We start from the raw sequence: 12,678 nt of genomic DNA, 5'->3' as shown, positions 1-12,678 counted from the left end.
GCACACTGGGTGGAATGCACAATTTCACATAGATACAGACATGTGCCTAAATTGCTTGTAAAATGCAACAAAAAGAACTGGAAAACATTGCAGATGGCATCCCAACACTATCTACTCAGTATGAACATTTAGAGAGCAGGGCAAATAAAATGTTACAAGTTATTAGGAAGGGGACTGCTGAAGAGCTTATTACTTACATAATTTAAGTTAACAGTCCTATCTTCAAAGGGCATGGAAAAAATCATTTAGTGTTAAAAAAAAAAGAAAAAAGAAAAAAGAAAAAGCTTTCCCATGAGGAAAGACCAAAAAAGGTTATTACTGTTGAGTTTAAAGAGGAGATGGATAGCAAGCAACACGGTAGGCGTATAAAATAATGACTGATAGCAGAAAGGCCATTGATAGGCATGTGCTGTTCTAAAATCCCAAGAGGAGGGCACATCATAAAAATTAAGGCTAATTCAAACTGACCAAATGATAAACTTTTCATACAGCATGGAGTTGATCAGCAGAACCTACTTCCACCAAATGTTATGAAGACTAAGATCTTCAGAAGATTTAAAAAGGGCTGGCACTGTAGAGTAATGAAGTCACTGTATTAAAAACTACAGCACCTCAACCCTTTTGTTGCAGACTGTAAGCCATCTATAAGCCACAGAGACAGGTCATTGAATTTTGTGTGGATCCATCAACTCCTAAATTACAGATTATGGTGTTTCTGCACACTGAGATCAGCTGTTTTACCAGAAAGTCACTTGATTATGAGCTCTGAAAGCACTGATGTAGCAGAGGGAGTTGTGTGGCAACACGAGTAAACTCAACATCTCCGATGTACTTATGGAAACAGTAGGATAAGGAAGAAAAACAAACAAATTGTGTGCAGGAAATAGTGACTATTTCTTTGTTTCTTCAGATCTTTGGACCTGACTGGCCCTCTTTTGCTTGGCGGGGTCCCAAACTTGCCAGAAGATTTCCCAGTGCACAATAGACAGTTTATCGGCTGCATGAGGAACCTCTCTATTGACAGCAAGCCGATCGACATGGCCAGCTACATCGCCAATAATGGGACGCTGCCAGGTATGAACAACCAAAAACCTAAAAAATCAGCAGTAGAAAACTCTCTGCCATAGCTGTATATAAAAAAAAGCATTTCAGCATTTCAAGGGGCCCCCTCGCTGGCATAGCTGCAGCCAGACCTGCTCAACACACCTCGTTTGTTTGATCAGGGTGCGGTCAGTGCCTGTGCCAAGGACACACACAGTAGCCTGTGGCAAGGTGCACACTTAAAGGATTAAGTGCCATGCAGAAAAGAACTGGGCTTGTTTAAACCTTCTGCATCATTATGAGTTTCACCCAGGAATTTGCACAGGGAATTTACTCCTCCTCTTAGGCTTTTTTTTTTTTTCTTTTTTTTTTAGATTACCTTTTCAATGTTACTTTGCTCTGAAAGCCAATGGGATTAGTTCATGAAAAAAGCAATGTATGTAATGATTTTTTTCATAAATGAAGTTTATCCTGTAAGACATATTTTGCAGTCCTTCAAATCTGAAGCCTGCTTCATGCAGCAGCCTGTTGGAGTTTCTGGTTTGGTTTCTAGTCCCTGGATCAATGATGAGGGTTAGCTCATATACAAAGTGCTCCATCAACATAGAAATGTCTCTTACGCAGAAGAATGGCAAGTCCTTTCCTCCCACCCTGCTGAAGCTCCATGTAAGACCTAAATTTTGGTTCTTATATGTATGATCTTGGCACAGATCATGGATTAAGAAGGAAGTGGTGGCAGAAGCTTAAATTTACAATTTTGTTTTGGAGCATTTTTTTAACATTCACATCTCTAATGTTAATTAAACACAAGTTTTTATCTTGTGGAAATACACATCAGGAAGGGCATGATAAAAGAAATGTTTTCTTTAGGATGGATTTCTTTTCCTCATTTCAAAGCATGTTCCCACATGGTTTAAAACATTGACCTACAATAGTGTTACTACTCTGCGTAACACTACACGTTGGTTCCTTGGTTACATGACAGTAAACTGAGAACCACGCTGCTGAGTCACAGCGCTGGTCTATCTGGCTGTCTGCAGCAGTTGCTGCCAGATATGTGCCCCAAATTTTCTCTTACCACCCAGAGATTTACAGCTCGGTGACTGTATTGAATTGCCATTGATAGATTTGTCTTTATGAATGTAACACTTGCCCAGCTCATGAAAACATTTGCCATCCACATTTTGCTGCACTGACTTCAAGTATATTAAAAAAAAAAAAATACTGTAGTGTTTGTGTCTGCTTTTTGCAAAGAAACTCAGACACAGTCAGTCATCCAGAGCCCTTTTTTTTTGCTAAAGCCATGCAAAGTGACCGTTTTCCTGACTTCCAGGCTGTGCAGCACAGAGGAACTATTGCGAAGCCAACTGGTGCCAGAACGGAGGCACGTGTGTCAACAAGTGGAACACCTACATCTGCGAGTGCCCCGTACGGTACGGGGGCAAAAACTGCGAGCAAGGTAGGACGCAGGGGCCCCTTGGTGTGAAGTCATGTGTGCACGTCTCGTTACCAGCCATTGACATCCCAGAGCATGTATGTCCCGCTGTGATGTTTAAGGGATAGGTAACAGAAGATTGCAACTGAGACTAAAAATCACCTCTCATCTATTTGAAATGATCGTGAGATCACCTCTAGAGTAAATATGATAGCCGACTTACTGTCATGAGTAACAGCAGCTTTCATTGATTTATTTACGAGACCAAAGGAGTTCCACAGAACTTGGCAGTATTTAGTAATTTGTTTATAGTAAAAATGCCTGATCCTAAGCCCCCTTAAATCACTGGAAAGAATCCCGCTGATTTTATTAGGCTTTGACTCAGACCGGGGTTGAATGTGCATTTTTAATCACCACTTCCTTGGCAAGAAGGCAGCCTCTGCTGAGCACCAGCACTTTCAGTTTTGCTGGGTTTTTCTTTGATTGAACACATTGCGTGTGTGTGTGTGTGTGGTGTGTGTTGGCAGCGTGTTTCCAAGGTCCCCCCCTCTGTTGACCTTTTCAATGTAGGAGTCTCTTAATGTCTATGTAGATACACAGGCAGCACTTCAAAGTGACAAGCCCTGAGCAGACAGCTCGCATTGCTGCATCACTGCCTTGCTGGTGGCAGGAGGATGCTCTGAAGCACGTGTCCCCCTCCCTGAGGTGGCAGGGCTGATCAGGTCCCATCTGGGGGCACTGGCACCTGCAGCCCCTCAGTCCCAGGCATGGGGAAGGGCCGGAGGTGGGGGGATGCCAGAGGCCAAAGCTCTGGGGGACAGAGATTTCTGGTTTAGAAGCAGGGGAAGGTGTGCCCCGGCCCCCCTCTGTGACTCTGTGGTCTATGTACAATGGATAACTTTTAAATTGCTCTGTGGATTCCAAGACCAGGCCATGCTTTAGTTGTCCCACCCCATGCCCCCGCTTGTGTTTGTAGAAGCCTGAGCAGGTGTTCCTTGAGGCTTCCTGCACCTATCCCTGGGTGAAGGGGCCAGCTTCCACTTGGAAAAAGCTGCTGCACCATTGCTGGAAGCGAGGACATCACTCAGGAGCTGCCTGGCTGCAGATCCCACACCAAAGCCACCACATACTCATGCAGGGTTAGACATCAGGGCAACACTTCAGCTATCGGCTCGAGATGTCTAAGGCAGATGGCTCTGGTGACTCCTCACGAGCTTTCTCCCTGCAAAAAGACCACATAGTTGAGACAGCTGAATAATTTGGCCCCGGCTTATTTATAATTAATTTATATTTCCTGTTGCCTCAGAGCCTTTTCCTCTGCGTTTAATCTGCTAATTAGAAGCAGGTAATCAAGGATATGTTGAAAGCATCTGCAGCAAGTTTTGGCCTTGTGTTTCCTGCTTTGTCCACCCACTCACCAGCAGAAATCTATCAGCAGAGATCCCAAAGCTTGCCTTTCTAGGAATGTCTCTCGCCTCTATAATGCAGTAGCAGTGTGGAGGTGCTGCCTCGTGCCACCACCGTGATACCACGTTATTTCTACTCTTAACCTCTGTCCTGAAGGATATAAAGTGTTTCTGTCATGTTTTTTTGTTTTACAGTAATGCCTTCTCCTCAGCGTTTCAGTGGAGAGAGCATCATCATTTGGAGTGACCTTGACATTACCATCTCTGTGCCGTGGTACATTGGGCTGATGTTCAGAACCCGGAAAGTCAATGGCATGTTAATGCAAGCAAATGCTGGAGCTGCATCCAAGATCAACATCCAGGTAGAAATGTGGCCTTTTATGCTTAGAAAAGTAGTAAGAGATTCTCCCCCATCCCTATCAGTGGATACGGCCACATGAACTACACAGCTTCATCCACTCTGCTAAATGCACATCAGTAAATACAAATGATTTCTTCAGCCTTCTACTTTTGATCATTCTAAACTTGAAATTCTGTGGTTTAAGGTTTCCTAAACAAAGTTAGTAGTGTGCATTAATACAAATGAAAAGAATCTCTCTGTTGTCTTCTCCCTCACCTCCCACTAGGGTAAGTTAGAAACTGAATGTCTGAAATTATACAAGGAGTTATTGCAAGTGTTCTCTTTTTTTATTGTATTCTTTTCCTTTGGGGTTTTCTAAGGAAATGTTTTTTATCTTGTCTTCTGTCCCACCAAATCTAACCATGTCACAAAGAATAGACATGATTTTTTTTCCCAACAGATACTGAACAACTATGTGCAGTTTGAAGTGTACAGTGGCCTGAGCCAGGTTGCTAGTTTGAAGATGACCCAGACACGAGTCAGTGATGGGGAATGGCATCATTTATTAATTGAGCTAAAGAGTGCTAAAGATGGAAAAGACATCAAGTACCTGGCCGTCATGTCCTTGGACTATGGGATGTACCAGGTATGGCAGCATTATAACTTTGCCACTAAGCACAACAAAAATATTTTGTAGGGAGACTGTGGACAAATACTTATGCTCTGAGAGATGTTCTGCAGTGCCTAGTGCCTAAAGAAGCTAAATTAATTTATTAAACCTAATGATAATATATCTTGTGAACAAATCCAAGCTCCTCACTTCTTCAATATTTTTTTCCAAAATGTACAGTCAGCTACTGTTTGATTCTATCACTAGAGAAAGTAGCTGTCTGTGTTGCAGAGGATGATAGTGCTTCTTATCAACTGTCCTTTTCCTCAACAGAGCACTGTGCAAATTGGAAATCAACTACCCGGACTAAAAATGAAAAGCATCATTGTGGGAGGTGTCTCTGGTGACCAAATCTCTGTTCAGCAGGGGTTTTATGGCTGTATGCAGGTAGGAAATGAGAATAATAGAGGCAAATATTGATCTTCTAAGAAAATACCCATATGAAAATGCATATTTTTTCTTTTTTAATCCTTCCCCAAACATTTCTATTTCCTCCATCAAAATATCTAAGAATCAAAATAGTAAAGTCTGCCCACTTTCCCAGGTACAAATCTGGTCTCACACAGCAACATCCCTTTTCTTTTGCTTCTTTGATTTAATCAGAGACAAGCATTTGAAAAAAATCTGGTTTTGACTGATCAGGTGATGTTTCTGTAAAATGCAGCCTCAAGGATTAATGGAAGTAGTGAAACACATCGTACTGTATTCAGAATGAGAACTCTAAATTAAAAATAATTGTCTTTTGTCACCAGGGAGTAAGAATGGGAGAGACGTCTACAAATATAGCCACACTCAACATGAAACAGGCTATCAAGATCAACGTGAAGGAGGGCTGTGAAGTGGATAACCCCTGCGACTCCAACCCGTGTCCCCAGCACAGCTACTGCAGCGACGACTGGGACAGCTACTCCTGCGTGTGTGACCCAGGTAACCCACTGACCGCCCCGTGCACTCAGGCAGGAGCTGGAGCCCATCTCCCTGTGCTCATCAGAAGAGAAGCAGCCACCGTGGCAGGATGTTTTGCAAGCACTTTGCCACCTCCTGCTGCTGCTGGTGGTGGTGCTCATCTAGTGCTTCTTCTCCTTCCAATCAGCATCCAATCCTTCTTTGCCCTACTGTACCACCCTTGCAACTACAGTCACGGGCTAAGGATCATTTGTTCTAGGAAATGTGTCAACCAAACAGAAAGACAGTTTCTGGTCCAAAGGGCTCTTTCTGTGCACTTCCCCTTTTCTTCTTTTCTTCTGTTTTCTTTTTCTTTCTCTTCTCTTTTCTTTTTCTTTTCTCCCTTTTTCTTTCCCAGCATTTTCTGCTGTTGGATTTCAGTCTCACAGCCTGCATCCTAATCGAGATACTTTGAATGTTTTCTCTGTTTTGGTGCATGTAGCCAGCACATGCTGTCAGCACCCAGCACAGTCACCTCCCGTACGTGCAGGGAGAGAATACAAAACTATTTGTAACACATGCCCTGAATATAAAATTGGGAACCAGAGACACAAGGGTGCCTGAAGCATGTTAACAGGCTGTCGAAAAGAACAGCCCACTATATTTTTGGCTGAGAGGGAAAAGAGTACCTTCTTCTGACAGTATCTCAGGGAGAATCTACTGATTATTGAAGATGTGTTATTAGTGTATGAGCATAAAATAGATGGTCGTTTAGAGACATGCAAATCGTAAATTACAATGGTTGCTGTAATTTTATGACCTTGTCTCCCCAGGGTACTTTGGAAGAGACTGTGTTGATGTATGTAACCTGAACCCATGTGAGCATGTCTCCACGTGTGTGCACAAACCTAGCTCATCCCATGGCTACACCTGCGAATGTGGACAGAGCTACTACGGGCAGTACTGCGAGAGCAAGTAGGAGAATTATTCTTTGGTTCCTTGATCCTCCCAGCTGCCTCTCCTCCTAAGGGAGCAGTCCATCAATTTCTTTTATGCTTTAGTTAGCTTTCCTGTTCTACTTCACATGTTCCTAGTAGATGGTATTTGCAGGCCCCCTGTCCTTCGGTGCTCCCAAGCTCTCTTCCCAGATACCAGACAAACTTCCATACACTCAGGGGCCACTTCCCTTCACGAGCAGTTCAGGGGCTAGGCTAATTGTGCTGCATTACACAGCATGGCCTCTAACCTGTACCTTTTGGTAGGCTTGGCCAAAGCTGGCTCTGAGCTTCCCCTTCAGCTGCCCCAACACGCTCAGAGATCAATGCACCCACTTAGTGGCCTGGCCACATAAAATGGCTTTGGAGATTGGCTCTGGACCCTGGGCTGGCAAAAATCTATGTCTTCTGGACAGCCTAGGAGGTCTGTGCCCTGTCTCTGTGTGGTGGAAACGTGCAGATTCCCTCATCAGCAGCTTCCTGGTCTCAGATAAGCATTCAGCAACCAGCCCTATCCCCAAGATGGCATTTTGATTTGCTCTAATGTGGGCCATTCATGATGTGCAAATGAATGCACATCATTCATTTGAGGGCATTTGTCTACACATTTAGGAATAGCTCATGTGATGTTGTTTCCTTCCCTTTGAAAACTGCAAGCTTCTTCCTCTGCCTTTTGTTGTGTGGGCTTGCAAACACTGACATTGCTGTTGCCAGATTCGTCTGTCACTCCTCTGGATTAGCAACAAAGAGAAGTAGTCCCTTGTCATTATCTGCTGACTTCATGTCAAGTGCAGCATTGCTGATTTTTTTCCTGTATTATAAAGCATAGAAGTACAAGGCAAGCAATTACCATAAACAAAATTCAGTGTGGTCTTTGGAACAGACAGCGAGCAGCTTTTCTCCCTGTAGGTGAACAGCAGGGAAGGAATTCCTTTCTGCATTATTGCTGAGGGCAGCCTCGGCAGCATCATCCTTCAGGCTACATCTTGATGCACTTCCAGCCATCAGGCTCCCTTGATCACTACCTCATCCCACCCCAGGGCATCCTTGGCAGCAGTGGCTGTGGGACAAACCTGCTCAGAAGTTTATTCTGGAGAAAAAGAACCAGCAAAACCAAGGGATATGTTTCAGCTTTTGGGTTGATGCCCAGCCTCTGGCTTGCTGTACCTGCTTTTTCCTGCACCATGGGGCAGGAATGCATAGGGAGGGGACAGAACCAGACAGCAGCCCTCACGTAGGTGTAAAGCATTGGGGAAACACAGCCTGAGGTTGTGCTGGTGGTGATGGGTAAGTTAGGGACAGGGCACGGGATGCTGGAAGGTTAGCACAGCCTGGCATGGGCTGTCCAGCCTGCCCCAGCCAGTGCTGAGCCCAGCAGCGCCCAGCTGTGGGGCTGCTGGGACCAGGGACCACTTCCAGGAGGCAACGTGGGTGCCATCACCCTCTCCTAGAGGAAAGAACACTATTTGCTCATATAGATATATAGAGGAGCTGGTCCTGAAAACTTTTAGAGAAGTATTCCCACTAGGCTTTTGTAGAACTGATATTCTTTATCTTTATTATTACAGTGAACACACACGCACACATATATAAAGTGTTGGCTGCTGCAGTGAGGTACGTTGCACCCTATAAGCAGATGGAATTGAGTGCAGATTTGGCCCAAAGCTCTTTTTTCCCACCTTTTAAGAGGAATCTTAAAAGAACTTTCTCTGGATGTGATTTTCTTTTATAGGATTGACTTGCCTTGTCCCAGAGGCTGGTGGGGAAATCCTATCTGCGGCCCGTGTAATTGTGAGACGAGTAAAGGGTTTGATCCTGATTGCAATAAGACCAATGGGGAATGCCACTGCAAGGTAAGCAAAAAGCAGCAGTCTGAAGTAAAAAATTCTTTAGCTTAAAAAGTAACTACATCACTAATAACTGCAGCAACCCAGACAAAGTATACAGAGCTGTGCTTTGTATCCTATATGTGCACACCACAGTTAATGTTTACCTAAAACATTTTGCTGGCACTGCCCTTCACCAAATCATACTGTGCAGCCCTTATCTTATTTGCCTTTGTAAAGCAAAACGGAGAGAAGGAAAGCCTGGCTCTGATCTCTCTCTGAAGTGCAGCCTGATTTACTGGGGGAGATCAGACCTGGGCGGAGAGGAATGCTGGTGGTGGGTTTTGTGTCACAAGCAAGCGATCTCCGGGCCGCAGCTTGGGCTGGCTGGGTGAAGCTGTCGTCTGCAGCAGGTCAGCAAAGACCTCGCAGCTTGGAAGAGTTGAATAAAATGAGAGGTTGAACGCTTTCCTCAGGGACTGCTCTCTCAAGGCTTTTTGCAGACATATGGGGACGGAGCAGAGAGTGGGGAAGGGAGGCGCCTCCCTCCTGGAGGTTTTACAATGGGCTGTCCACAATAGGTTTTACAATAGATTTGCATGACCTCAGAGGAGTCCTGCCTATTTGAACCAGCAGCAGCGAATCTGGCCCAGCACTTCTTTCCTAAATGCCAGCAGGACACACAGCAACTGTTGCGTTAAATCGAGTCAGCGGGGTGCCAGCACCATTGTCTCGTGTAATCGTGTAACTCCGCAGATCAAAAGCAGTTGCAGATGCAATTTGAATACACGATCATTGATTTCTCCCTGCCCTGTACATGCGACATAAATGGACAGCGCAAGAAGTTTTCTTCCTGGCTTCTCCATGCTAGGCAGGAGTCGAACTGCAAAGCAGAGAAAACTGCAGATCCTTCAAGAATGTTGTCGCTGGGCACAGGCAGCAAGTACATAATGAGAGATGTGGGCCCTGTGCCCCCACTGCAATCAGCAGCCTGTGCCCTGGGCCTGGGCAGCCCAGCAACCCCTGCTGTGCTCAGTCTGCCCAACACAGTGAGATAACTATGGGCTAGCAGAAAGAATGGTCAAACGTTATGTTTTCTGTTAATTGCAACACCATCATTATCCTGTGCTCGGCTCAATGAGCCCTTTTATGAAGCACGTGCTGCTAGACCAGCATTTCAGAAACACGAGCAAATGCTTATATTTGGGATACAAGTAAAATACCTCATCGTCTGTCCTTTTCTGCTTCTCTAGGCGAATTACTACCGGCCACAGAGCAGCGACACCTGCTATCCCTGCGACTGCTTCCCCTCGGGCTCCCACACGCGCACCTGCGACATGGAGACGGGGCAGTGTCCCTGCAAACCCGGAGTCATAGGGCGGCAGTGCAACCGCTGTGACAACCCCTTTGCCGAAGTCACCCTGAAGGGCTGTGAAGGTACACCCCGTCCAGCAGTGCCGGGCTGGGGCTGCAGGATTGGAGCTGAGGGCAGTGGGGAGATGTGGGGAGCGCAGTGCTGGGTGTGCTGCTGCCTGCTGGGGTGCCTGTGAGGCCAGTGGGGTGGCTCTAGCAGGGCAATAGGGGTGCAGTAGCCTAAATCTGCACCCCTTCTCCTAAATTTGTGCCAGTATGACTCACAGGGGCTGGGGAAAAAAAAAGGAAAAAATAATTCATATTTCCATCAAGTGGAAATATAGCTAGCTTAGAGGGAAACAGCAAAACACCCTAATCCTAATTTTGCAAGAAGCCTGACTTCATCTACCAGTACAGAATAATGTGGCTGTGCCACAGCTGACGGGGTGGGTGAAAGCCCTCACGTCCTGTGCCACACTCCAGCTGCCTTTCTTCCCTGCCTTGCCTGTCCTGCCTGTCCTCTCACCCGCCCACCCTCCACCTGCAATCAGCACAAAGCAGCTGCAGCAGTCATCTCACCGCAGCGTGTGGGTGAAATGACGGGGAAATGTGTTCCCACAATAAAGGATCAGGCAGAGAGATGCAGAACCAAGATGCAGAGCCCCATAATCACCCTGAGGTCTCCTATGCCTGTACCTGTCCAACTGTGCTGCTGAACCAGGAGCAGGTGATGGGCTAAAGCTTGGGAGGCGCTGCAAAGAGCAAGCATCCTATTGGGGCTTGGAAACGGTTGGAAGGTCCCTTTGGCAATCTGGAATACCTTCTAGTTGTTCCTCTGTGATTTTAATTTCTCCAAAAAATTGCATCATTTCTTCTTCTGCTTTCAGTAATTTATAATGGGTGTCCCAAAGCTTTCGAGGCTGGTATTTGGTGGCCACAGACCAAGTTTGGCCAGCCAGCTGCCGTGCCGTGTCCTAAGGGATCAGTGGGTAAGTTCCCTGGGGAAAACATTAACTGCTTTATCTACATGTGGGCACAGGGGGAACAGCAAAAAATGTGTGCATAGGGAATGGTGTTAATTCATTGAGTCTAGAGATTACCACATAGCTTATGCATGTCACAAGGACAAAACTTTAGCTGAAACTCAAGAACTGTTAAAATACATTTGAAATATCCAAAATATAAATACGAAAGTGCAGCAGGTAAACACACACAAAGAACAGAAATTCTGTATCCGTATTTTCAGAAAAGCACAGTCCAATATTCTGGTTACTGTTGTTCAAACACTTCTTACCAATGTAACTTTTAGTTTCTAGTGACTTACACATCATCTCCAGCAACACAGCTCCTCTGGGCAAAGATAAAATGATGAAAAATGTTTGCATGGTGATCACTTTATTGGCATTGCAGACTAGCAGTGCTAAGAGGTACAGCAGAACTTGCGTTTTTCTGCCAGATATCTTTTCTGCAAACCATAATTCACATGCCTGAAAGACGTATTTTACCGAGCATATGAGCTGTGTCATTTTGTACTGTGAATGAATAGCAATCTGTTTTTTCATGCATGTCCCTGAAAACATTTATCTTACAGAAAACCAAAGCAGATTTTTGAAAACAAGTGTTCACAATCTTTTCCTAAGGCTCTTCTGTCAGAAACAAAATTCTGTCTAATTTCTAGACCCAGGAACTCTTACCTGCACTCTTCAGGTTCAATGAATTACAATGACTGTGTAACTTTTCCAATTATTACTTGGGAGGATGCAGGAGTTCAGAAGAGTCATGGTCACCCAAGTTCCACTTCTGAAGATTTTAAGATGTAAAATTCTCCCCACACTTTTTTTTTTTTTTTTTTTAATTAGACAGTATTTGCATTGCTAAACACCTTAAAGTTGAATTAAAATAAGCTTTCTCACTAAATGCACACTGTTCCTGTGGTTGACGCCAGTGTCTCTTCTAGCAAATAGCAGTCAGGGATGCTCTTAGGATGCACATTTTAAGTGAATTTTACAGAATATGTTTTACAGTGAATTCAAAGAAAGTCGGCTTTATAATAATGAATATTCAATTAGGAATTTGAGGCTTGAATGTGTATTCATGGAAAAGAATTAATATAGTTATTGTTCTATCAGTTACAGTTCTGTTATTTAGATAGTAGTAATTACATTGCTTAGACACATGCAATGTGTATCCAAAGTTAACTAGCACAATGTTAGTTTTGAATTTGATAACTTGCGATTCGTTTTGAAGGATTCACAGCCAAGAATCACCTTTTAAAATGATTTGACAAATAGTAAAATATAGTAGGTTAAACAGCAGGCCGCTCACAAACCACTCACAAGTGGCAAAAGGAAATTATTTGTGTTGGCTGAAGTGTCTACTGCGCGCTGTGTGTGAAGGCACCAGCATGTATTGACATGAAAATAGCATTTATCGGGGTGGTCTTCCTATACAGGCTATTGCACAGAAATCTGAGCAGGGTTATGTTTTCATAAATATTTAGGAAATGCACAGTCGTTCTCATGTTTGATATAAATAAATTGGTGAATTTGTTAGAGAACATTGGGGCAGGGCGGCTGAGAGTGGTTGGGTGGATCTGAAGCTTGTCTAACTTTTAACTTTTCTCAGGAAGGAATGCCAGTTTGGGAAGGGAAGTATGTGTATATCGCTAAGAAATCTGAAAACAGAAATCTATGAAGGTTTATCCAGAGCAATTCAGGATGTTATTTA

At 44.4% G+C, this 12,678-nt stretch overlaps 1 protein-coding gene across 1 annotated transcript in view; it reads left to right on the top strand.

Annotated features, from left to right (window-relative positions):
- The window catches only part of CELSR1 (cadherin EGF LAG seven-pass G-type receptor 1), a 159,355-nt gene that overhangs the window by 113,799 nt on the left and 32,878 nt on the right, over window positions 1-12,678 (top strand). Inside the window, exons 7-16 of the mRNA XM_032201043.1 lie at window positions 911-1,074; window positions 2,375-2,500; window positions 4,078-4,244; window positions 4,683-4,868; window positions 5,166-5,279; window positions 5,645-5,819; window positions 6,611-6,752; window positions 8,505-8,625; window positions 9,852-10,035; window positions 10,839-10,940. Coding sequence (XP_032056934.1) covers window positions 911-1,074; window positions 2,375-2,500; window positions 4,078-4,244; window positions 4,683-4,868; window positions 5,166-5,279; window positions 5,645-5,819; window positions 6,611-6,752; window positions 8,505-8,625; window positions 9,852-10,035; window positions 10,839-10,940 — 1,481 coding nt within the window. The remainder of the gene's footprint in view (window positions 1-910; window positions 1,075-2,374; window positions 2,501-4,077; window positions 4,245-4,682; window positions 4,869-5,165; window positions 5,280-5,644; window positions 5,820-6,610; window positions 6,753-8,504; window positions 8,626-9,851; window positions 10,036-10,838; window positions 10,941-12,678) is intronic.

The sequence above is a fragment of the Aythya fuligula genome, chromosome 1 (assembly GCF_009819795.1).
Source record: "Aythya fuligula isolate bAytFul2 chromosome 1, bAytFul2.pri, whole genome shotgun sequence".
Lineage (NCBI taxonomy): Eukaryota > Metazoa > Chordata > Aves > Anseriformes > Anatidae > Aythya > Aythya fuligula.
Note: the sequence above shows the minus strand (reverse complement) of the source record. Positions and strands in the feature narration are given on the sequence as shown.